At 37.4% G+C, this 27,731-nt stretch overlaps 1 protein-coding gene across 1 annotated transcript; it reads right to left on the reverse strand.

Moving 5' to 3' along the window:
- LOC149238861 (uncharacterized) lies at positions 1 to 27,731 on the reverse strand. The gene is made up of 3 exons (XM_089369686.1): positions 27,365 to 27,731; positions 1,211 to 1,416; positions 1 to 516 (listed from the first exon to the last, which is right to left on the reverse strand). The coding sequence occupies exons 1-3, from the start codon at positions 27,729 to 27,731 to the stop codon at positions 1 to 3; spliced, it is 1,089 nt and encodes a 362-aa protein (XP_089225812.1).

Consider the following 27,731-nt stretch of genomic DNA (forward strand, 5'->3'; position numbering starts at 1 on the left):
TTATTCCTGAAAAACATAATGTTTTGGCATCTTGCCATTGACAGGTCCTCCAAGTAGCTTTGTTCCATCAATATTATTAAGAAAAAATGCATTATTCTCTCTGTAAGCATGAATTATGTAAGGTCCCATCCATAAATTATCAAACTTGCCATTTTTTCCTTTCTCTTCTCTTATGGAATCCCATTTCAGAACATGATTTCCTATCTGAAAATCATATGCCTTAGTTCTTCCGTCACATATCTTCTTAATACTTTCCTCGATCAACTGAGTTTTGTTGTGAACTTCTTCTCTTGACTGTTGCAATTGAATTGTTTGCTTTATTCTTCTTTGTAGATCATTTGGTTCAACCTCTAATTCTTGAAGCATTTTCAAAACAGGAATTCCCAACGAAGTTGGAAAAACAACATCTATTCCATAAACTAGCTGGTATGGAGACATGTTGATTGACTTCTTGGTAGTAAGTTTGTCTGCCCATAATGCATTTACGAGCTTATTGTGCCATGATTTATTGTTATCCTGCAACAAATTTTTAATAATATTAACCAAGATTTTGTTGGAAGATTCAACCAATCCATTTCTCTGAGAGTAATAGGTTGTAGAATGTCCCAAATTTATCTGATATTTGTTGCAAAAATCCACAATTCTCTTTGATTTGAATGCTGCAGCATTATCTGTAATGATTTTCCTAGGGCATCCAAATCTTGAAAGGATATTGTTCTCTAGGAATTTAATAATTACTACATCAGAGGCTTTCCTAGACGGTATGGCTTCTATCCATTTGGTAAAATAATCAGTGGCTGTAAGAATCCACTTATGTTGGGAAGAAGAGGAAGGGTGAATTTCTCCTATAAAGTCAAGGCCCCATTGTTGGAAACGAGTTTCAGCTGACATGGGCTTTAAGGGTAAATGCAATAGTTTCCTTTTGCCTTCAAATATCTGGCATTTATGGAATAGGTGACTTTCTTTTGGACATCAAAAATAAGGTTGGCCAATAAAAACCTGATCTTAGGATCTTGTTGGCAGTATTCTTTTAGTACAGGTGTCCACCAACATCTTTCTAATACATATTTTTATCCAAAATACATCATTTCATAGCTTTGAGTTTAATGAATCTAGCTTTTGTTTTAGTCAAACCAGGAGGAGCTTGTAAACAATGTAGAACAAAAATAATGTCTGCATACTAGGGAGAGGTAGCAAAAGCTTCTTCTACCTGTGGATTCGCTTGCTCATCTGGTTCATTGATTATTTCTAGAAAATTTATATCCAAAGCATGTAAATTAGATTCAACCATTTTTGCTAACCCCTGACCTTTAATGAGTTTGGTAGGTCTGATTTCAATGTCATATTCTAAGATAATGGAAATCCACTTACCCCTTTTCCCATCAAGGTCATTTTGGGTTAGTATATCTTTTACCACTGCATTTGGAACAAAGCCAATTATATGTGAATGGAACATATACACTCCAAAATATTTAATTTCTTTTACCACGGCAAAATCCTATGTTTCCAGGATATCGTATTTCAATGCAACATATCTTAAGGCTTTACTAAATAAAGCAATTGGTTGTTCATGGACTTCATTATTTTTCTATAAGAGAACTGCAACAATAGAATGCTCAAAAGAAAATGAGAAAATGAGAAATTCTTTTGTAAAATTTGGACTAATCAACATAGGAACCTGAGTTAAAGTCTGTTTTACCTTGTCAAATGATTGTTTAGCTTCAATGTTCCACTTTACCTCTATATATTTCCTCAACATGTTTGTTATATTCTTTAAAATCTCTACTAGATTAGGAATGAATCTCCTCAGAAAATTGATCTCACCAATGAAAGATTGAACTTCCTTTACATTTCTAAGGGGGTTAATTTTTAATATAGCTTCAATTCTATTGGGATCTATTTTGATTCATTCCTTTGAAATGATGTGTCCTAATAGTTTTCTTTCTTGTAAACCAAACAATGTTTTCTTTGGGTCGAGGGAAAAAATATCCTACATTTTTCAATGACTCTCCTTAGGTGAAGTAAGTGTTCCTCATCTGTTTTCGAAAACATAGTGATGTCATCAAGATATATGACTATAAAATGACCCATTTCATCCGCAAAGGTAAAGTCCATTTCTCTCTAGAAAGTGGCACCAACCTTCATTAGACCAAAAGGCATCTTCACATACATAAAAGTACCCCAAGGTGTAGTAAAGGTTGTATTTTCTTGGTCTTTAGGGTGTACTAACCAGAAAAGCCATCTAAAAGTGAAATTCTACTAGATCCAAACAACTTTTGTAGAATGTGGTCCATCTTGTGCAAAGGGTAATTATCTTTTAAAGAGGCTTTATTTATATTTCGTAAATCAAAATAGAGTCTGATTTCTCTAGTCTTTTTCCTAGTTGGAACTAAATTAGACAGGCATTTAGAATATCTTAATGGCATTATGATCTTGGCATCATAAATTCTTTTGAACTCCTTTTCAATTAGAGGCATAAGCATTGGTTTTATTCTCCTTAATTTTTGTTTAAAAGGCTTGTGGTCCTCTTTTAAGGGAATCTTATGTTGTATAATGCTGGCGTCATAGGATTTCAAATCCTCATAACTCCATGCAAATACATCTATGAATTATTTGAACAAGTCTATGTACTTTAGCTTTTCTGTTGGGGGTATAGTTTTTGACAGTTTAATCATTTAGGTTCTTTTTTAGTTCCAATGTTATATTCCTCAACTCTAGGTCCAGTAGATTCAATTTTAGGCTTCCTGGCTATGTCATTAAAGTCAAACAAATCTTATAAAGGGGTCAATCCTCTAGGAAAAACATTGTCTTTCAACTGTAAAATTTATGATTCTTGTTTTCTTGATCTATCTCTTTCAATTCTAATTTAGTCACACCGTTATGTACAATATCTTCTAAGTCAAATTCTGTATCTATATTAGCATCTTCAAACTCATCTTTGGACTGCAAAAAACTTTCAATCTGGGCACCATTTCCAAAAACCTGCTAGTATCTAATGTTATCTAGTACAGTAGATCTGTTGTTTACTTCAACAGAGTATATTCGTGAGTAGGACAAAATGGAATTTACATGTACTAGCTGAAGTAGAAAGACCATCAGGCAAGATGTTTTTACCTCCAGGGACCACAAATAGACTATATTCAATGAAAGATTCCATAAAATCCAAAACAATGTTCCTATAAGCTCTCATCCTTGGAAGTTTAGTAGAATATTCCCCTTTAATTTGTTTTATTATTAATTCATAATCTCCATGAATTGCAATTTTCTTTGCACCCAACTCCTTTAAAATTTGTAACCCTATGATTAAGGCCTCATACTCTGCTTCATTATTAAAACATAGGAAATTCAATTTATAGTAATGACCCTCTAAGTGATGATTGTGTGAATTTGAAACCCATACGCCTACCCCTGATCCTTCTTTACTAATAGCTCCATCAAAACTTAAATTCCATAAAGTTTCATCTGAGATATCCTGTTCACTGATTAATGTTTGCAATTCCTTAGTGTGACATAATGCAATGTTTTGATTAGGAACTTGTTCCTATGTATTATCATCATTATACAAAATAAATGAGTCAAGGTCTGAATGCATTGAATATAAGGGATAATTATGAGGTCTCTCCTGAGTTGTGACCATGAGTTTCATGAGTTTTTCCCTATATAGTCTCATATTATGAACAAATATTGGAATTGTAGCATAGTTCATATCCATTTTGAGGGTTCCCTGGAGTTTAGCTCCCCAACAAGGAGAAAGAAGCATGCCATATTTAGGAGGTATGTTAGCAAAAAATATGTCCATTGCCACACTTTGGCTAGTATTTGCACTAAGTTGACACATAAATCCTTAATAAGTCCAAGGCACTTTACTTGACTAGAATCAAATGAATACAAATGTTTGTATCTTCTAGTGATATATAATCCCAATTTTTCCATGATTACTCTTGGCATGAGATTGTGAGAGGCCCCTGAGTCAAGCATAGTGTTGTGCAAGATTTTATCATGAATGTTTAAGCTAATGTAAAAGGGAGGTACATCTCCATCTTGGAGTTTACCATCGACTTCTGGGCCAAAAAATATTTCAGGTTCATCATCTGATACATTGATTGTATCAATATTTTCTCCCATGCTTAAAGATTTCATTACTTGTGATCTGTATGCATTTTTGTTCATTAGTTCTGTTAGAGGATTGGGTATTTTGATCTTTGCCAATTCATGTTATATACTAAATGATGTCTGAGTTTTTTTTTTTTAATTGCTAGCCTCTTGTTTATCAGCCAAATCCTTTTGGGATATGTCTCTTTGCTGGCTAGTAAAGGGATCATTAGTTTAAATTGGTTTGGATGTAGTATCAGGTACTTTTTGGGGTGGGACCTCAATGTTCTTTTTACCAAGAATCTCAATGTTTTTCTTAGCAGTTGTATCAACTGACTTTTTAGTTGGAGTATCAGGTGTTTTCCCACTCCTCAGATTATATTTCTTATGAACTTCCGTAATTTCATTTTCAGAACCTTTCTTATACTCTTCTGATTCCTCAAGATCTAATTTATCCACGTCATGAGCTATATCTACCTCCTCATCTGTATAGTTCTCTTGGAAAGGAGGTCTTACCTGCTCATCTGGACCTTTTAGGTCCCTTTGTTTGATCTGGAGTTAGTTTCTCCTAAAATTTGGATTTTCTGATTTGACCAATTTGGTTTTCTTTAGGAAGAGCCCTATCAGTTATGCTTATTATATCCATCATTTTCTCCACAGTTCTAAGTAGATTATATATTTTAGAATCAGTGGTAGAATAAGATGAAAGTTCCTCTTTGATAGTAACCCTTCTTTCAGCTTTTAATTTTTCTATTTTGGCTAATAAATTAGCCTCGACTTTAAGGGCATTAACTTGCATTTCCTCTAAGGTAGTGGGGTCTCTTTCTCTTAGTTGATATGCCATATCAACATGAAATCCTTCTGGGAAATGAATAAGGCCCAAGCCCAGGGGAGGTTTAATGGTAGATGGAATTGCATTGTAAACGTTATTAAACCTTTATAAGTAGGACTTCGGTGTAAATCACATAAAGAGAGACATTTTTCGACGTGTTTCAAACCAACCGGTGTGGTTCATCGTCAGGACAAGTTGAAGAAACAGATCCAGCTTAACAAGTTAAATAGTCTGAGCAGAGCCTCCAATGGCTAACTTGACCAACGACTAGTTTGACTCTAGGATCGGGGTCAAAATTATTTTATTAATTTAATTAGTAATATTTAGGACCAATCCCAGTATTCTTCTACAGTCCCATTAGGTCCTCTCTTTAGATTTTTATATTCATTCAAGATCTGAAGAGGAATCTTTTTGGTTTCCAACCTATTTATGAACGAATGATGAAAGGAAACAAGGTCAGTTATACTACATGCTACTAAATTTTTGAACCATTTATGTACCTCTCCACCTAAGCTCTGGGAAAAAAGCCTCAACTTTACATCATTCTCATCTACTTCATGAAGATCAAAGAAAGCATTCATTTTATCTATATGCTTCTTTGCATTGATAGCACCAGTGCTATTGAATTGAGGAATTTTGATATGACAATATTGGGGCATATCATGCAAATCGCAGGTAAAACTAGGGGGCGTAACGAGCAGACATGTTGGGTTGAACGATGTGTGGTCTTAAGGGAGGTGTAGATATAGGATTTGTGGGAATAGGTTGGGTTACTGTTTGTGTTACTACTAGATGAGTAGTAGATACTACAAAAGTGGTAGGGTCAATTTATGCTGAATGAATATATTGGGAAGAGTGAGATGTTGCTTCAATAGTAAGAGTAGAAAGTTCAAAAAATTGTTGAATATGGGCTTGGTGTACAACTTGATAAAGTGCTGATATAAGATCCTGCAGTTTGTCAAAGTCTTGGAGGGATTTCTAATCCAAATTAGGTTCAATAGATGGTTCTATAGGTTTGTTTGGTTGCAGAACAGATTTATTAATTACAGTTTGATCAACAAAACTTTCAGATTTGGTCCTAAAGAGACTATGTTCAAATGGTAAGTCAAACTGAATGTCTTGTATGGTAACGAAGTTTTCAGCAAGGGAATTTTCCATGAAAAAGGGGCTATTACTTTCTTGACTTTCAGCTCAACTTCTTTTCTTTAGTATCTTTTTAGGATCATCCAAAATTTCAGGAGGTTCTGGATTAGGATGAGATCTAGTGTAAATTATTTTTGGAGCCAGATCTTAAAAGTGAAGAACAACCTCTTATCCTTTATTTCTAAAACTTTGATCATTACTCTTCTTGAAATAAAGTTTTATAAACTAGGGAATTTAACCTTATGAAAATGAAATAAAGGATGGTTTTAAGTCCCTAGTATGGTCGCCAGAATGTTACTTAGGAATCTGAAATGTTTGATCCCCAATATGGTCACAAAAATGTTAGCACTCTGTAATTTTCCGAGGATGCAGAAGAAAATCACAAAGGTAACCACAAACCACTTTGGAAGTTGGGATCTAGCCATACTAGCTTCATAGAGGGCTCTCTTTGTGAGATTTAACTTTGTTTTATTTAGATATTAGGCTAGTTATGAGGGTTGGGATTTTGATTTTAAAATTGATTGATTGATTAAGTTCCTGAACCTTCCATTGGGCTATGGAGTCTATAGTTTAAAGGGGGTATGTTTCAACTTTTAAAAGGAGTTTCATAGGGCAAGGTAGCTAAACTAATTGGATCCTTTATACTAAAATGAAATGGAGTGGAAGAAAAGATATAAGTTCAATTGAAGTTAAAGAGAAATTAAGAATTCCTTAACATAATATTAGAAGAAAACATTGAAATTATCTACAACCAGAAGCAGAGTGTATTTTTCAACAAATTATATTCATCAATTTTCTGTAAAATAATTCAAATTAAGAAAACATAAGAATGGAAACAAAGAAATAACACATTAACAGTGAGAGAAGCAAATCACCAGATAGTATAACACATGAATCCTGTGAAGAATGTCATTTTTATTATCGATGAGCCCATCAAATGAAAATATTACAAAAGCGTTCTTGAATGAAAAATCCACACAGAAATCAACCCTTGATACTTCTAAAAGAGGAGTATTTACAAGATATTTACAAAAAATCCTGTCAAAACCCACTAGGATTTATTTAGGAATTCCTAAACTAAATCTATCTAACTTATTACAAATATTTTGGAAAAATTGAACTGTCTGAAGTGTTGGCACTAAATTTGTGGAATTGCTGACTATCTAACCCTTCGTATCCTATTGTGATGTTGATGTTGAGCTGTACAACCAAATCCTCTGCTTACTCCAGTAATTCACATAATTTATCCTAGCGCTGCTCACTTGGGATAATTGTCTTCAATAAATTTTTGTAAACCTCGTCCACTTCTGTGTATTTAAAAAAGTCGGTTTAGAGGTAAAGATATGCTTAATCTCGTACTAGATATCCAGATCATATGTCAACGCTTCCAAGAATTCTTTTTTTGTCATGTTGATCCTTCCTCTTGTAACTTTAGAACTATCTTTAGCCTTGGTGATCAATTTCTCACTATAATCGGACCACGTACTGAGCTTATCATTTATTACTAATAAATTAGGAAGTCCCTTTTTGTAGAGAGCTTCCAGCTTGTTGAATAATCTTTGTACACCAATGTCCAAAATCTGACACTTTTCTTCAAGCTGCCTCATCAAATTTCTCTTAGTCAGCACCTTTTTGAATTCCAGTATAGTTTCTGTTCTATCTTCAATCTCTAGCTCTTCTAATTCCTATTTATTTTTAGAGTTAAGGAACTTTATGAGCTCAGTAGCTTCACTTGGTTTGTCACCCAACTATTTTTTGACTTACTCAATGGCTCCATATACCTTTCGATTAGTTACTGTTGCTCAAATATGATTTGTATTGAAGGCCAAATATCTATCATATCTTCATTGATCCGTTTCCAAATATTTTCTTTGACCTAGGCCAAGGTATTACCCATGGTAGTGTCTTTTTCCATCTGCTGCAATCTCTGGGACAATGTCTAGGATTTTTGCATCTCTATCATGAGATAATTCTCATATCTATTGCTCTGCTCATGTAGGACTTTCACATCTTGTCTTAATTTCTTTATTTATTCTCCTTGTATAGACATGTTTCCAGGGATTGGGCCAACTAAATTGAATCATCTACATTTGCAGAAGGATGCACTATGATGTTATTTTTGTTATAGATGTTGTAGGATACTTGTTTGAAGTAGGGATGCAATTGGCACTACATCAAGTGGAACCACTGCTAGTTGAGAATATTTCTCCTTCTCTTTGATAAACTTGTCCATCTCTGCTTCCATCTACTTGATCTGTGCACTCTGCTCCACTAGTAGCTTTAGCATTTCTTCTTTCTATAACTTTGTCTCTCCTAACTACTTTGCCTGGGGATCTTGATTCACATGCAGCTTCAATTGTTTCTTCAGGGATGCTATGTTAGCATTCTTATTCTTAATAATTTTTTCCATTTCATTAGAATTACTAGGATCAAAACCCGCTTTGATCACCATTTCCTCCAAATATTTAATTTTGTTGTCTTTAGCAAGAGAGGAAACTTTCTCCAGTTTGAGCTGTGATTGGACATTATTCAAAGAAAGTTGTAGTTTGGAAGCAGTGAGGGAAGTCTGTGTGAAGGTTGAGTAGACCATTTCTTCTGTTTTCCTATGCATTTCCATTTGATACAAAGGATGAACATCCTTTGCCTCAAACTCAAAGGTAGTCTTCTTGAAGTCAAATCCTTATTTTGGTTGTGGAACCTGTGTCTATAAGAATGCCATATGAATTCTCCCTTTCTCTGTGTCATAGGCTGAAATGATCTTGTGTTGGATTGAGGAAGAATTCTTCCTGAGTTGAGCAGAGATATTGTCATGAAGGGCATTCATTCCTCTATTTAATTTCTTTATATCTTTGGGAAATATCCAACTTCCTATGTTCTGTGAATGTCTCTGGTGTATAAGGTGTTGTAGCTAGAGTCTCTTTAATAGTCAAGGATGATGAAGAATCGGTGGTACTACTTGTCATAGCACCATTTACCACTCTTGGTGGATTTGATGCTTTGGTTATGGCCTAGGGCGACCCTTCCTTTCCAGACTTGGTCCAAATTCTAAAAAGTAGTGTTTTACTTCCCATACGTTACTTTTCCATGTGTTAAAAGTGTGTACATGCGGGTCAGTATATACCCAACCCGCATATATGTGTTAAAACACTAAAAAGTAAATAATCTCCTTAAATTCAGACAAAGTTTACAAGTTTTACCTGTTAATCACCTACTATAGCCCATGGCCCAACTGTTTCCCAACTAAAAAATCTAATTTGGATAATTATAAATAAACCTCCATGGGAAGGCCTAAGGGGAGAAGAGATGAGATATTGATATTATAGTTGATTGATCCCTGATCAATTCTAAAGAAATCGATGTGCCTCTTGCACTCCCAAGTTATAGGAAACCTTTGTTTCCTCTTTTGAGATGTCCTTCATCCCTCTTATGGCATCCTTGTGTGTATTGATGGAGGGAGATTGCTGAGGTCGTGGTAGGACGGATCTAGAGGATGGTTCCACTTGGAGCTGGAGGAAGACTCAAGTTGTAGTTTTCCACATTTCGTTTTGATTACATCAATAAAGAAATGTTGTTATGTTCCTGATATTTATTGTTTTTATGCATTAATCCTTGTTATTCTTTGCTTATAAATCTTATGTTAATGCTCAATTACTCATTTTCTTATATGATCTAACACATATATCATGAACATGATTTCTATTATTGTTGTTGTATATTCTTTGCTTGAATAAGTTACAGGTTTTAAAGGGATCGGAAGAAGTAGAGGGTTTGGACCCTATGGGATTGGCCTCGAACATAGGAACTCCGAGTAATGCCATTTCTTCCCACCTCAGTAGTTTAAGCATTTATACTGTTTGTCCGCACATTTCTTTTTGTTGTATTCCCTCCGCTCTATTGGGGTTTTCAACCCAATACCCTAGGATGTTTTCACTCGCAACACTATTGTCAAACTTCAAAGTTTGAAGTCCTGAGAGCACAATGGTACCATGTGTTTCCTCCAATAGTGGGAAATCTATCTTAGAGCTTGTCTTAATCTTCTTTATATAGATCTTGAATTATTTGGCTGATACTTCTATGATTGAAGGGAAGTCCTCCTCTCTCCGTCTCTTCTCGGTCTTTTCTCTGGGTGTAGGAGTCTCTGAGGCTGTTGTTGAAATCACCTACTCTTCGACCTATTGAAATGTGTTCTCTACCCAATTTTGTTGGTTCATGTACTTCTCTATTTCTGGTCTTTGGGTATGCACATAGGGATTTGTCTTATGTTCCAGCTTAGCTTAGAAATTACCCCAAAGGGGTCATAAGACCATGTGAAGCTAAGAGGGAAATTCATTTGTTTCAACAGGATTTCTGCTTCCTCTCCTGTTGCTCTACTGTTATAGATAAAAGGTCCTATATGTGTCTTAATTATGAATTAAGACTTCTTCTTAGTTGCCATAAAATGGATGTTTTCTGAGTGGATTATTTTCTTGATGTAATCCAAGGAAAATATACTCATTGGAAGGTACTTGGGTAGCTTATATGGTGGCATCCCTGAACCATAAACTCTAATCTATGTAAATGACTGGTATAGATATCAATCTCTTATCTTCACCTATTCACTGAGATGCAAAACTTTTTGAATATCCACATTGATTCTTGGAATCCATTGGCCACTCAGCAAACAAGTTGTTGGATACAAAAACTGATCAATAAACTCGTTAAAACTTAATTCTTGTTATTTTGTTTTCTTCTGATGATGAAGGTCTAGAAAATAATGGATTGGGGATCTCCCAAAGGGAACCCTATCTATCTGGAAGAAAATGAACATGTAAATAAGAATGAAAGAATATCTAAACCTTCATTCAATTAGAAACTGAAGGAATTATTCATGAATTACATTTGCAAGTAAGTGACCATAGTCAAAGGTGATTGATAGTCCTTCTTTTGTAGAAAGGGTGGATAGAAAGCATAAAATAGGCTTATCTACCCATTCATTTGAAAAGTAACCAAGTAGGTAGGACAAGACAAAGATGATCTGTTTGGTTCTTTGGGGGAAAATAGAAGAGGGATAAGGGGGATTTTTCTTGGGGAGTTGAGAATCTTCTAGCAGGAAGACCTCAAAAATTCTGGCTCTCTGGGGAAATGTGAGTTTCTGATAAATTTATTTAAGAGCCTCAAGGGAAAAGGGAGTCACTGTAGAGGACCTATAACATTTGGTTTATACTTTTAGAGGTAATGGTGAACAAGGTTTCACCATTAGGGGAGATGATAGCCCTCTTACTTGAGAGATAAGAGGCATGACACTTGAGGAAGAATTCGAGGAAATAGTAGGACTGGGGGAAAATGAACAGGGGTAGTATAGATTAACAGAGGTTAATCTCATTAGATTGGTCAAGGTAAGTGTCACAAAACCAACAACGTAATTCGAAAAGGTCAAATTCACATTGTGCTTTGGTGATTTTATAATCTCGGCCAGCTAGGGGGATGTGGTCTAAATCCACAGGGGGAGCGAGCATGGGGTTTACCACAGTGGAAGTTTTTGGGGCCATCATGGCAGCAGAATTAAATTATAGAGGATGACAGACAAGATTTGCAGACGGTCACTGTTAATTTCACAGGAAAAACTTAGAGGGAATTCCTTTGTGGGTAATCGTTGATAGGCAAGAAAAAAAAGGGCTCGGGAGTAGTGTAACAATAGGATAGTAAGAAAAGGACGTGATGGTGGGAAATGGCAAGGCTTTATAGATGCATACATAGAGTGGGACCATTGGATAAACAATTGTTCGGGAGCTGCATTTACTCAGCGATGGGACAGAGGCAACGAGAGGAACTGCCAAGGTAAAGTGCAACGGTCGTCGACGTGGTGGAAAGGGATAGGCAAAAGAAGGCGCGGGACCGTTAGGGGGAAGTGATAGGAAGAAGGGGCTACGTGACAATAGGGGATTGGAGGCGAAGCGTAAGTGGGGAAAACCACTTTCAGAGGGGGGTCCAAGAAGTATATTTTATTAGAGGGGGGTACAAAATGATGCGGGGAGGACACATAGTGCGGGGAAACCGCTTTTTGGACCCCCCTTCCTCATTGATAAAGAGAAACATAGTGGGGGGGGGGGGGGGTAAGGCATTAGAGTCATTGGATTAAAATGGGATTGCGATCGGAGGTGTGAACTTGTGTAAGGTTTACCACCAGTGGGATCAAATATTTTATTTCACATATTTTTTTAACTATAAGGTCCAACCTTTGGACAAATAACAATATTACAAATAGCCCTCCTTGAGATAAATTTAACTTTTTCCTAAGCTAATCTAACGTAGACCAATTATGGTGCATTATAAGTGCAAACCCTGATTTATTTTTCCATTTTAAAGGACTACAAATATCTATTCAAACAACTAAACTAATCTAACAACTGCATTAATCTAGATTAAAATGTTGGATTAATTTATTCACCTATTCTATCTATCTAATCTAAGTCAATATTATAATGTTTGGCTAAGTTATTCACTCTAAAATAATTGACATAAATTGAAATTTGTTTGTACATGATTAAACTATATGTTTCAAAAAAAAAAGTGTTGTGGCATTTTAAACAAGCTGCACACAATTTCATGAATTTATTCTCTACAAAATTATTGTAATATTAGTCGCACTTCAACTAGAATCACTTTCACACTTTTCATTTTTTGTGGGGTTTGTTTATCATTTCTTTTTTATGTTTCTATTTTTTCAATTTATATAACCTCTTTTCATTTTTTGTTTTCATTTATATCTCTCTTTTTGGAAATCGTTTGCAGTATGCAATATTATCTACAACTTGAAATACTGAAAGAAATCATTCAATCATTATTTTATCCTATAAATTATAGCACCCTAATAGGAATTAGTCATCAAAGTTAGTCATCTGAATTTTGAGTTTATTACAGTCATTTTATAAATATTTTGAGAGAGCCCTCTCAAATTAGAAGGACTAAATTCTAGTTCAAGTGGTCTGAAATAGTTACACTTGGTTGGAGATTGACACAACCCAACCTGTTCTAGCGTAGTGATAACAACGTCATAAACCCTAAATCAACCAAATCTATTCAATTGATGTTTCCATAGCTCATTTTCACATTCGATCTTGGAGCTCTGGAATTCCCAAGGAGATCAAGGAACCTTCGGTGTGATCGTCCTTTCTTTTCTGGGTAAGTCTTGCTTTTATAATATTTTGTTATTTTTTCTGTCACTTTTGTTTGTTTAGCTTGTGAGAGTGTCGTTTCACTCATTTTTTTAATTTACCGTTGGTTTTTTAACTTGTAGAAGTGTTGTTTTAATTTTTTCATTGTCTTTCCCAAGTGTCGCATGCATTACCCAGTTTTGCAATAAAGGTCGTCGTTGCGAAAACTCTCTCCACATGCTTCATTTTCCTTTAGTTTGATCGATTACTGCACTTGTTTCAATTGCATGCATCATCACTCAGTTAGATATTCACTCATAATCACACCATCCTTAAGATCTAGTCGATTTCACACTCCCCTTGGGAAGATTTGGGCTTCCTTAGCCTAGATCTCGTTTTCCCGGCATGCACTGTGCATTTTTGGAGTTCAAGGTATTGGCCTTGGCTTCTGGAATTGTGTAGAGGTTGCTTAGGCCCAGCTCCAATTGTGCACTACACAGTTTCAGGAGCCAGCTCCAATCCTTAGCCACTCAGACTACGCAATGCACAGTCTCACCTGGCCTGTGGCCAAACTAAATTGCGCATCGGGCAATTCCAGTCAGCAAGACCTCCCCATTTACTGTTGGGACTGTGCAATGCACTATTCTAGTAGGAAGCCAGTCATATCTGTGAACCAGGATTGCATAATCCCTCCCAACACTAGCCCTTTTTGTTTCTTGGTCTATTCTTGAAGTTGCTTTTGGTTTTAAGCTAACATTTTCATGCCATGAGTGTCTTCTTTGTCTCCAGGTACAACATTTTTCAACATCTCTCTCGCCGTTACAGTTAACATGGCCTCCAAGAGAGCTGAATCAAAGGATATTTTCAAGAGTAGTACTGGGGAAGCAGTTGAGCGGGTGTCAGTGGACTTGTAAGTTTTTGTAGACACTCAGTTGTTCATTGAGAAAGGCATGAAGTTGACATGGCAACAAATCAAGGATACATTTGTAGAGACCTTCAAGGAAGACTTAGAGGATTGACAAGTTTATATCAGTATCCAACCATCAGGATTATACAAGGTTGCATGCAAGTACCTCGCCTTCCCATCTGCGGACATCATCCACTGGATTTTCTCATGCACAGATCCAAAGACTATGACATTGAGCATTGCCAACAGGATAGAGCTTGCCACCTTTAGGGTGCAGAACTATCAGCAGATGTATCATTTACCTCAGCCAGTGAACTGCATGGACACACTTTTCTATGCCACCCATAGCTTTGTGAACACTAGAGATATTGTCAAGCACTGGGTGAAAGAGCCGTCAAAGTTCAGAACGACACCCAATCACGTTTTCAAGACTAAGTCTCTCAGGAAGGTCTGCTAGTTATTTATCATCTTTGCTTGTTGATTATATGGTCAAGAGAGCATGAAGACCTTTCCTGAAGGTTGGGTGGTTGTGTTGGACCAGTTGGTCAATGATGGAAGGCCATTGAATTTTTTAGACCTATTTTCTCTTCAATTGAAAGTCCATGTGACTAACACCCTATGGTGATGTAAAATTATGAGTGCAGACACAAACAATTCCTCTAGCGCGATAATGGGTCTAGCCACAACTGATACATTCTATGGAATACTTCCTTAGGTTATAACAATTTAAGAGGGCCTACCTCTTAGTATGCTTATCCTATTTGATGATGTCCTTCCTTGCTCGCTCTAGCTATCTCTCGTTTCCTTCTTCAAACACTTGAAACAAGTAAACAACAACAAACAAAAACCGTGATAATAGACAAATTGTAATTCAACCTACTTAACAAGTCAAGAAACATTAAGCCATGAACATGTAAGATGACACATTATGTAGGAAATCAATCGATAGTTACATATATATTAAATCAAGAAGAGATTACAACCATTGTCTTGACATTGTCGTTCTCCTCCGACAAAACCAGGTTCCCATACACTTCTACTAGCATTCCATGATGGCCTCAACAATAATAGTTTTAAGGCTCTTCCCTTTAGGCTTCACACTAAACCAAATTCACACTTCTCCCTCACACAACTAGAGAGCTACAACTATGAATAGCTTGATGTTTACTCCAAACTTAATTAGCACTAGCACACCAACATTAACACTAGCTTGTGCTTGGGAAAAAGGGAGGTTTATATAGCATGAATGGATGGGAGATGGATCCTCTTCTCATGGGAGAAGGTCTTATCTCTTGAAGTAGTTCCATCATTAAAGGGAAAAGGAGCCTAAACTGACATCCTCAACCCAATCCGGCCAAACCATTTACCAAACTTCCGTTACGAAACTTCTAGAGTTGGATGCTTCGGCTCTTTATTTAAAAAACTTTCCATAAGAGGACTAACACGAATGGAACAAAGATCAGTCGCACTGGTCAGTTCTAGGGATAGTGTTAATCCCTACATATCGGTGAGATGAGGACAAGGGCCATTAGCGTCGGTCTTGTAAACTAAGAAAAACAGAAGATTTTGGGAAAATGGTGCAAAAGGGAATTGTTCTGCTCATGAAGAGGGGCACAATGGGAGTTTATTCATGAAGGGAAAGCATGTAGAGTTCATTGTAGAGGTCCTCTAGGATCAAGGAATGAGGAGTATAGGGACAGTGACAAAATTCTATGTAACAGATGCCACTAAAGCGTGAAGGTCGAACTAGAGTGAGGGATGAAATAATTTATGAATCAGTGCGGGGAACCGTAGTCTGTCACCGGAAAACATGCAAGAAAGTACATATACATATACATAACTAAAAAACTCTATCAAATGATACATGAATTGTGGTATGGATGCAACCATCTAGAGTATGTCATGTGAATGGATCTAGGTATGGGTGCAACCATCCGTTAAAGAGGATCATAATGAAACCAACATATGGTCGCAGGCATCCAATAATGAGAAGGATCACATATGATAACTCATGGTATGGTCGCAACCATCCATCTGAAAGAGACATGTATATCCACATAATCATGTCACACCACTTCGCAACTTGGACTTCGGTACTCTGAGCCCACGGTCTTGCGCTCCAACATGACCCGATCAAAGTACAAATCCTAACATGTGAATAGATGTGTTGATGTCGAACATGCTAGAAAGTCTCTTGATTACCAATCAATGATGTAAATTGTTAACAAGCGTGAGAGAAACCACCAATAATGACAATGGTCCTCAAGGTACTATCAGCACAATCCATGGAATGTGAATAGAGGAACTGAAGTCGAAGACTCGTGAAATCACTCGATCGAAAGCCAATGATGTGAATTTGTCATTTAGTACGAAGAACTTTCCATTAGGGCATGCAAGCTTTAAGTTACTGGAAGGGAGTCTCTTGGTCAACTTCTCGGATAATGAGTTGAAGTCGACAAGAAGCAACCGTGTCAAAGGAGGGCCATAATGTATCCCACATCATCAACACAAGACAAAGGGATGCAAAATGATTTTGGATGATAAAGAGAATCAGGGGTAAGTGTAATTGCAGAAGGACAACTCTTGAACATATCAGCGACACAATTGGAAGTTTGGAAGCTTTTCGATCCATAGGATCGGTGGTCATGATGATGTGGTAGAGATCAAATGGAAGGAAAAAATGAACGGCCCAACCTAGGAAGGTCAACGATACAAAGAAGGATATCCCAACCCGACATGAAGCAGAAAGTGTCATGTTCAAGAGTGAGCTGCCAACACAACTGATTAGATTTCCAAATTCCCCCCCTCCATTTCTGGTAGGTACCCCAATTATTTTTAATTTCAAGCTTGAAGGGGATAACATATTCTTTCACTGTAAGTTCATCCTTCGGACAAATCCAACCTAGTAAGTTTAACGAGCCCTAGGAAGGAGAAGCTCATGTTCGTCATGATGACGAATCTGATTTCATTTAATATTTTAATGAGTCTGACAAAGGTGTAACTCGGTATCTTTTTCATGTTTAGAGAGTTTGAAAAATACACGGAAAAGAAGAATCCACATGGTCCCTTTTCGTACATTCGTGTCTCTCGAGCCCAAAAAGGTAGAAAACGATACTTGAGAGAACTGCTTGACCATTTCAGTCAAGGAGTATATTTTTCGTAAATAGTGCATCCCAACTCGAAAAAGGGGTAAAATTATACTAGGTGCACAATGTTTCGCATCCGTTAACAAGTTCGAAATGATAAGGGCTCGACTATCTTTTTGCTTTTAAAGGGTTAGAAAAGAGCTTGAAATCGAACCCCCCATTTTATTCTCTTTTATGAGTCAAAAGGGAAAAATACTCGGCAATCATTTCATATGAGTTTTATGAGTCGAGAAAAGAGCTGAAACATGACTCGGCATCATCATTGAACATCCATCACCTGTCACTACACAAAAAAGGTAAAGTGCATTATCCAATTGTTAAGGTAAAATAGGTCAAAATATTTACAAAAACCTAATATTTTGATGAAAAACTGAATAAAAAGGAGGAAAATTAAATATTTTTTACCATTTACCATTTACCATTTTACCTTGTTGTGAAAGACTTTTTACTCACTTTTTCCCTAATTGTTTTAGAGCAAATTGTGGGAGATCCGAGAGGTCATTTGTCGAGCCACTAGTTACAGGTAAGAGCCAAAGCCCTAAGCTTCATTTTCATACCATTTATTCCTATTTTTAACCATTTTTAGGGTTTTTGAGGGAGGATTTATAAAAAAAAAATTGCCCTTGGTGGATGCAACTTACGAGCACGTAATCGCACTGGCCGAGGGTAATTAACATGGCCTATCACGCCGTCGGCGCAACTACTTTTAAAATAGGTGCATCGATGTCGTGAATAGGGAAAAACTCTATTTCCTCTTAAAACCAAGGTTGAAACTTGAAATTTATGAGCCAAAAATGATTGTTGACACAAATCTATGGCTTTTGCAAGAAAGAATCACCGAAAATGGTAGACTGGAAAGAATGGGAGCACAAGGATGTGGACACCCATGTACTAATTGATCTAAATTGCTTGGAAGCTTTGAGGGCATGTGGGCTCCTCAAATTATTTCTCACACTAGGGATGCGGGCCCAACCTGAGTTGCTTCGGTACCTCATTAGTCCCTGGGACATAAATCGAGATATATTCATCATTGGTGACCAAGAGCTAGAGTTAGAAACTTCAGACATACATTTCATCACAAGACTGTCCCGAAGAGGGGAACCATTCAACTTATATGGGTCACGACTGATTGGGGAAAGCATATCCATGTTGCTTGCCGAACATTTTCCTGAAGCCCTCAAATCTAAGAGTGGCAAGATCGAGATTTCCACTGTGTGCTACTGTTGACTATCAATAGAGTGGCGGGGTCGCAGGTAGTGCATAAGACTAACAAGTCGAAATTCCTGTATGCCATCGACTGCACTGCACCAACGATCTTCAACTGGGTGGAGGCCATGAAGATCAACATAAAACACCAGCTGACCAAAGCCAAGTTGGGGAATCTGAAACAATTTTGCTTCGGATCTATACTAGTGACCTTTTTCTTGGAACGGGTATCAATGTTCCAATACCAGTTGACTGAGGTATATCCTCCCATGCCACGTGACCCGTGGATGGCTCGCTGGAGTTGTTTGATGCCCAAGATCACTGGGGTCAGCACATGTCATACAGACCTACATTCTTTTCATGGCTACGATGATAGAAGATCGTCATGGAGGATTGGTCATACAGTGGCACCAACTTCCGTGGAGAACCGGACATGCCGCTACCAGATGGAGAGGATTTTGATGATGAAGGTAAAAAATCAATTTTTAATTTTGTGATTTTTTAGTTGTTTTTTATATATATGTGTTTATAGCATTTTTCTTTGTTAATGCAGACGTTGGACCAGAGCGTCCTGTTGGAATGTCCTCAATAGCCAAGCGCGTCACCCGCCCGATTGATGCTGTCGCTCCTTATCAAGAGGGGAGTGACAATGAGGAGGAGATCGTGAGGAACCTTGAGGGGTTGACTCGTGGTATCCCAGAGTATGCTCGGGTGGGGAACATTCCTCACCAGTACCAGAGATACACGGTGGGAGTATCGGATCAGATCCGTCGATTGCTGACTCGTGTTGCACGAGCCGTGTCGTGCTAAGATGATCACCATGATGATTAGTTCCTAGGTCCAACATTTACACTTTTTGAGGCCTGCATGCCACGAATATATGAGGTCTGCAAGCTGCTGATGTTATTTTGGACACACATATTATTTTTTGGGTTTTTGATGTATCAAACATATATATATATATATATATATATATATATATATATATATATATATATATATATATATAATGCTGTATTTTCTTGGTTATTATGGTACAAATGGTTTTTTTATCTTTTCACATGTTTCGTAAATGTTTATTCAACACATAATTAGCTAAGGCATCTGTCAATGTATTCATGCGTCTAGGAATATGATGATATGTAATATAATCAAGATTCCTTTCCAGTAGATGAATACGGAGATACATTCTCAATATTTGAGGGTTTTTTACGAAATTTTGGCCATTGTATTGAAGGACGACAAGCTATGAATCCAAGTTGACAACCAACTCTCGAATGTCAAAAGCAATGGCTTCTGACAACAGTTCGATGACTGCACGGTATTCAACAATGTTGTTAGTTGTACGACCTAAGCAGATACCTTGAAGATCAATCAACTCACCGTCGAGATCATAAATAACCCATGCTGCGAATGATAGGTTCCGGGTAGTATGGCAAGCACCATTAGCAAAACCGATGTGGGGAGTCACAAACATCTGCAAAGTAAGGAAAAATAGTAAACATGAAAGTTGTTTGAAACTAACACACTAAACCACACTGCACAAAAATGAATGACACACTAATGTACACAAGTAACCATGCAAGATGACTTAAGCATAGTACTTCTTTAGGTAAAGCCCGTTTCAAGGCTTGTCTAGATGATTTCCTTCATAATCAATAAGCTCATAGGCCCCTTTTTGCAAAACATGTTTCAGAATGTAGGGCCCATGCCACATGGGTTCGAACTTGCCTACCCCCAGCTTATCATTAGCTTGGTCGTACAGTAAGACCAAATCATCCTCATAGAATGCGCGAGGGGAGACTGACTGATCGAAATGGGGCTTGACCCATTTCTTTTATGCTTCGATAACCAAAGCAGCGAGACAATGAGTCTCATCCAATCATTCTAAATATAAGAGGCACTCTTCCTGAGGTGATGTTTCGGGGAGAATTTAAATAGCTAGCTTGAGTGAAGGGATCTCGAATTCAATCGGCAATGTTGCTCCCAACCATAGACTAGCTGAAATGGTGTGAAACCAGTTGCGTGTTTGGTTGATGTTCGGTAAGCCCACAGAGTTGAAAAGAGCATGAGATGCCAATTTGACTTGTGCATCCTAATAGTATGTTGAAGCATTGTAACCAAAACCTTGTTCACGGCTTCAACTTGGCCATTGAACTGAGGGTAACACGGGGTTGAGCCATCGTGGCGCAAACCCAATGCGCATGCCAGCTCAACCATCATGTAATATATGAAATGGGGGCCATGGTGTATGACAATGACTTGAGGTACGCCGAACCTAGAAATAACATGATTGAAAAGGAATTGAGTCGTCGTTTTATCGTCTGCAGAGTATGTAGGCATCGCTTCGACCCATTTGGTGAAATAATCCATAGTAACGATAATATAGCCATGCCCCCCCGCCGAATGAGGGTTACAGGTCATATAATTGATGCCCCATTTGGAAAAGCGACCAACGGTAATGACAGGGTGTAGGTGAGTGGGTGGGGCGCGCATCTTGTGTTGGTAAATTTGGCATTCATGACACTTGCAAATAGCAAGGATGCAATCATTGAGAACTCTTTCAGCCTCCTCGAGAGCAAGGCATCGACGAAGAACTGAATTGACACCGACATGGTATAAAGTATCACCAATAATACGGTAGGGTTGGGAGTGATGCTGAATCCTTCGGCGATCATCCTTAGTCAACATGGATTGAAACGTGGACGTCTGGAGATACACGATGATATCACTGTACCATGGATCAAGGGTGCTGATAAAGAAGAGAGTTTCATCCAGGAGTTGCTCATCTGCACCAGTAGGGAGAGACTTAGAAGGAAGGGAACAGATCAACTTGGTGAAAACAAGTGACTTCTTAGATTTGGCACGCATCTTGCGTTGGTAAATTTGGAATTCATAGCACTTGCGAACAACAAGGGTGCAATCCTTGAAAATGTACGGCCAAAAATAACCAACACGAAGGATTTTTGGAGCAATAGCATAGCTAGACATATGACCACCACTACTTCACGTTTTGAGAAAATAAACTAATGAAAAATGCATTCCAATTCCTAATTTCCTCAAAAGTACATTTCGAACAGTCCTTTCAAAACAAAAAGAGTTCTTTTCCTTTACAATGCTAATGCAATCCTAGTCCTTAATGATGCTGACTACTGTAGCATACTAATGCAACAAACTAGAATTTCATACTTTTTCATGAAATGAAGAAATAATTTTTTTGCATACCACACTTTAATGAAAAAGTTTTCGAAGCAATTAGCTCTTCAAGCACATGAAAACATGAAAAGAGAGACTCGTCCAGACTAATGAAGTATCGACTTTACCAAAAACAAGACAAGCAATGTAATCCATGCCTAAAAAGAAATGTTTAGACAAGCAAATGAAAACTTTTCAAACTTGTGTAATGGAGGTCAAAGTCGTAACTAGACCACAAACAAAATGCAAGGAGTAAGTACACCAACAACTCAACTCACTGAGTTCACAATTAGCTAAATGGATGACAATTTAGATGACATAGGGTCACTATTCACTCAATGACTCAAGAAATCAATCAGAAATATGACAAACCAACAAGCAAACAAAACCAAATGACAAGAAGCTTTGTAGTTAGGGAGAAAACGGTCTAAAAGGCTTACGGGGTGGAAATCATGAGAGAAAAACACACTAGCCAAGGTTGGGGGCAAACCCTAATCTTCACTTACGGGCATTGGCACGACAGCCTAACTGACAACAAGTGCCATAGGGAGGTCGGCGCTACAATTTCTCAGCATATCACATTGATCAATGTGACTGTAAGAGAATTAAGTGCGCTGAGCGAGGGAGCCAAGAAAAAAATAAAAAAAAATTAAAGTTGGGACCAAATCTGCTACTATGAATTTCAACCTCAGACCAGTAAGCAAAGGAAAAGACACAGAACCAAAGGGAAAAAGTGGAACTAGAAAAGTTCACACAAAATCATGAAATCTCAAACAAGACAAACAGAAGGATTGGCTCCCCAGTATGGTCGCCAATTTGTGGTGAAGTAAAATTATGAGTGCGGACACAAACAATTCCTCTAGCTCGATAATGGGTCTAGCCACAACTGATACATTATATGGAAGATTTATTTAGGTTAGAACCAATTAAGAGGGCATACCTCTTAGTACGCTTATCCCGTTTTATGATGTCCTTGCTTTCTCACTCCAGATATCTCTCTTTTCCTTCTTCAAACACCTAAAACAAATAAACAACAACAAACAACAACTGTGATAATAGGCAAGTTGTAATTCAACCTACATAAAAAATCAAGAAACATTAAGCCATGAACATGTAAGATGACACATCATGTAGAAAATCAATCTATAGTTGCATATATATTGAATCAAGAAGAGATTAGAACCATTGTCTTGACGTTGTCGTTCTCCTCCGAAAAAACCAGGTTCCCGCACACTTCTGCTAGCATTCCATGATGGCCTCAACAATAATAGTTTTAAGGCTCTTCCCTTTAGGATTTACAATAAACCAAATTCAAACTTCTCCCTCACATAACTAGAGAGCTACAACTATGAATAGCTTGCTATTTACTCCAAACTTAATTAACACTAGCACACCAACATTAATACTAGCTTGTGCTTGGGAAAAAAAGAGGTTTATATAGCATGAATGGATGGGAGATGGATCCTCTTCTCATGGGAGAAGGTCTTATCTCTTGAATTAGTTCCATCATATAGGGGAAAGGAGCCCAAACTAACATCCTCGGCCCCATCTGGCCAAACCATTTATTACACTTCCATTATGAAGCTTCTAGAGCTAGAAGATTCGGTTCTTTATTTAAAAAACTTTCCATAAGAGGACTGACGTGACTGGAACAAAGATTAGTCACTCCGGTCAGCGCTAGGGACAGTTTTAATCCTTGCATATTGGTGCGAGGAGGACAAGGGCCATTAGCACCAGTCTTGTAAACTGGGAAATTTTTTTTTTTTGGAAAATGATGCAAAAGGGAATTGTTCTGCTCATGAAGAGGGACACAATGGGATTTTCTTCATGAAGAGAAAGCATGTAGGGTTCATTGTACAAGGGCAGCTACAAAATGTTGTGTAACACACTTGAAATCCATCCAAGAATGAGGAAGTGAGGTTCTACATGTACGCATCCTTACTTGATGCAATATGTGCCCAACATCAGTTTCCTGGAATGAGCTAGACATGGAAATCGAAAGAGATTGTCGTCAACATTTATTGCAAGTTACTTTCTAATTGTATCTACCAAGGAGTTATGGTGAGGTTGACTGACCATTTCATTATCCCATTGTACAAGTTGATCTTCGAGCATAATCCACCTTGCATGTCTCAAGAGGCGATGGAGGCAATACTTGACATTGTAGATTTGTATGCCTCACTTGGTGGCACCTTCATTAGAATGTTTGGCGGAGAGAAGTCTCTTCATGTTCTACCAAGGTATGCAATGGACAAGTTGGTCATGCAAGAGGTCTCATATCACATCTCCACATGGTTATCAGGAGGGTTGCATAGGACGAAGAAGGCACCATGGCCCACTCTTCCTTTGTGGAATTAATTGTACGAGATTAAGAGCTTGAAGGATGCAAATTTCGAAGCTAAGGAAATAGTGAAGTTTGAGTTCGAAGCCAAAGACTTTAATTTGTATCAGCCCCATGGTATTTACAAGAACAATTGTGTGAAGGTGTACTATCCATGGATCCACAGTACATTTCCATGGCATGGGGAGGACCCTTGGAGGTACTGCTACAATGACTCCAAGCTCCATGAGCCGGTCAGTATAACCACAACTTGGAAAGTTTGTCTATAGGTAGAAGCAACGGAGGAAAAAATAACAACAACAACAATAAGCTGGAATCAAGCGTAGGACAAGGGCAAGAGGAAGATTGCCAAAAACCCAGAGGCAGAGCAAAGTTACAAGATGAGAGCATATCTTATCTTGGAGAAAGAAGCTTTGGAAGTAGAGTCAAAGATGGAGAATCGACTAAAGAGAGCAGAGTGAAGGAAGAGAGAAAAGTAAAGGCTGAAGGAAGCGAAACAAAATTTTTAGGAAATGGAGAAGAAGTTTAAGCAAGAGCAAGACTTGAGAAGGAGAGAGAGGGTAGAGAAGTAGAAACAAGAGGAAGAAGAAAGGGAAGGTGTGATGACAGAGCAAACAACACCCATACATGTTGAGGAGCCAAAAAAACTGCCAGCCGAAGAAGAGGGTGAACAGATGCAAGATCGGGAGCTTTCTCACAGTCTAAGAAACTGATTGAAGTGACAAACATAGAATTGGGGCGGAGCCATAGGATCAAGACACTAACCTCATGCCGAAAGCACCCGAGGTCACCTCTTATTCTCCTCCACCTCCAGTGTCAGAATCATCCCCGAGCGAGCAAGGAGAGTTTGTTCTCCTTGATGATTATTTGGTCATGGATGTGTACAATCTATCATTTGATGAGTTGTAGAAGAAGATTGTACAAACATGGAGAAAGTAATCTCCAGATGATCACGTGTCACCTGCATTCATGAAGGAAAGGGTGATAGTGCCAAATGTGAGAAAGCATCAAGTTGCCCTTGTCGATGCCACCTTGGCTTATGCAGGAGCCACGAGCTCAAATGTTAAGTTCATGTTAGCTGAGAATGAACAAATGGAAAAGAAATTGTAGGTAGACAGGCAAGAGAAAGAGCCCTATCAGTTATTATTATTCTATCCATCATTTTATCCACGGTTCTAAGTAGACTATCTATTTTATAATCGGCGGTAGAATAAGATGAAGGTTCCTCTTTGATAGTAACCCTTCTTTCAGCTTTTAATTTTACTATTTTGGCTAATAAATGAGCCTCGACTTTAAGGGCATTATATTGCATTTCCTCTAAGGTAGTAGGGTCTCTTTCTCTTAGTTGATATGCCATATCAACATCAAATCCTTCTGGGAAATGTATAAGGGCCATGACAAGGGGAGGTTTAATGGCAGCTAGAATTTCATTGTAAACCTTATTAAACCTTTCACAATATTCTTCTACAGTGTCATTAGGTCCTCTCTTTAGATTTTTATATTCATTCAAGATCTGAAGAGAACTCTTTTTGGTTTCCCACCTAGTTAGGAAAGACTGAAGAAAGGAAACAAGTTCATCTATACTACCTACTGCTAAAGTTTTGAACCATTTTCGTACCTCTCCACCTAAGCTCTGGCAAAAAGCCTCAACTTTACATCATTCTCACTACTTCACGAAGATCAAAGAGATCGTTAATTTTATCTATGTGTTGTTGTGAATTGATAGCACCAGTGCTATCGAATTGAGAAATTTTGTTTGATAATCTCGGGGCATATCATGCAACTAGGCAGGTAAAACCAGGGGGGCATAATGAGCAGCCATGTTGGGTTGAATAATCTGTGGTCTTAAGGGAGGTGTAGATATAGGATTTGTGGGAATAGGTTGGGTTACTAATTGTGTTACTACTGGATGAGTAGTAGAGATTACACAAGAGGTAGGGCCAATTGATGTTGGATGAACAGATTAGGAAGAGTGAGATGATGCTACAATAGTAAGAGTAGAAAGTTCAACAGATTGCTGAATATAGGCTTGGTGTACAACTTGATTAAGTGCTGATACAAGATCTTGCAATTTTTCAAAGTCTTGGAGGGCTTTCTCATCCAAATCAAGTTCAACAGATGGTTCTACAAGTTTGTAGGGTTGCAGAACAAATTTATCAATTATGATTTGATCAACAAAACTTTCATATTTTGTCCTAAATAGACTATGTTCATATGGTAAGTCAAACTGACTATCTTGTATGGTATCGAGGTTTTTAGGCAAGGGATTTTCCGTAGAAAGGGGGCTATTACTTCCTTGACTTTCAACTAAACTTCTTTTCCTTAGTATCTTTTCAAGATAATCCAAATTTCAGGAGGTTCTACATCAGGATGAGATCTGGTGTAAATTCTTTTTGGAGCCAGATCTTAAAAGTGAAGAACAAACTCTAAACCTTTATTTCTAAATTTTGATCATTACTCTTCTTAAAATAAATTTTTATAAACTAGGGAAATTAACCTTATGAAAATGAAATAAAGGATGGTTTTAAGTCCCAGTATGGTCGTTAATGTTACCTAGGAATCTGAAATGTTAGATCCCCAGTATGGTCGCCAGAATGTTAGCACTCTGTAATTTTCCAAGGTTACAAAAGAAAATCACAAAGGTAACCACAAAGCACTTTGGAAGTTGGGATATAGCCCTACCAGCTTCAGAGATGGCTCTCTCTGTGAGATTTAACTTTGTTGTATTTAGATATTAGGCTAGTTATGAGGGTTGGGAGTTTGATTTTAAAATTGATTGGTTGATTAAGTGTATGAACCTTCCATCGGGCTATGGAGTCTACAGTTTAAAAGGGTTATGTTTCAGCTTTTAAAAGGAGTTTCACAAGGCAAGGTAGCTAAAATAACTGGATCATTTATATTAAAATGAAAAGGAGAGGAAGAAAAGATATAAGTTCAATTGAAGTTAAAGAGCAATTAAGACATCCTTAACATTATATCAGAAGAAAATATTGAAATTATCTACAGGAAGAAGCAGAGCGTATTTTTTAATAAATTTTGTTCATCAATTTTTTGTAAAATAATTCAGACTAAGAAAACATAAGTATGGAAACAAAGAAATAACACATTAACAATGAGAGAAGCACATCACCAGATAGTCTAACACATGAATCCTATGAAGAATGTCCTTTTTATTACTGATCATCCCATCAAATCAACTCTTGATACTTCTAAAAAAGAAGTATTTATAAGTTATTTACAAAAAATCTTGTCAAAACCAACTAGGATGTATTTAGGAATTCCTAAAATTAATCTATCTAACTTATTACAAATATTTATGAAAAATTGAATTGTCCGAAGTACTGGCACTAAATTTGTGGAATTACTGACTGTCTGGCACTTCGAATCCTGTTATGATGTTGATGTTGAGCTGTACAACCAAATCCTCTCCATACTCCAGTAATTCACATAATTTATCCCAGCGTTGCTCATTGGGGATAGTTGTTTTCACTAACTTTCTATAAACCTCATCCACTTTAGTGTATTTAGAAAAAGTCGGTTTAGAGGTAAATATATGCTTAATTTCATATTGGATATCCAGATCATATGTCAACGCTTCCAAGAATGCTTTTCCTGTCATGTTGATCCTTCCTCCTGTAACTTTAGAACTGTCTTTAGCCTTGGCGATCAATTTCTCACTGTAATCGAACCATGTACTGAGCTTATCATTTATTACTAATAAATTAGGAAGTCCCAT

This window comes from Pinus tabuliformis, chromosome 8, assembly GCF_031772625.1.
Source record: "Pinus tabuliformis cultivar Carrire ecotype Pingquan chromosome 8, CPIR1, whole genome shotgun sequence".
Taxonomy (NCBI): Eukaryota; Viridiplantae; Streptophyta; class Pinopsida; order Pinales; family Pinaceae; genus Pinus; species Pinus tabuliformis.

What these genes read in the sequence shown, in the direction of transcription:
- LOC149238861 (XM_089369686.1), bottom strand. Translation starts at nt 27,731, where the DNA reads ATGGGACTTCCTAATTTATTAGTAATAAATGATAAGCTCAGTACATGG. An exon ending in AGGATTCGAAGTGCCAGACA is followed by an intron (nt 1,417 to 27,364) that starts GTCAGTAATTCC and finishes TTCCAAATGCAG; the next exon opens with TGGTAAAAGATATACTAACC. An exon ending in ATGAGCAAGCGAATCCACAG is followed by an intron (nt 517 to 1,210) that starts GTAGAAGAAGCT and finishes AATTTGTTGCAG; the next exon opens with GATAACAATAAATCATGGCA.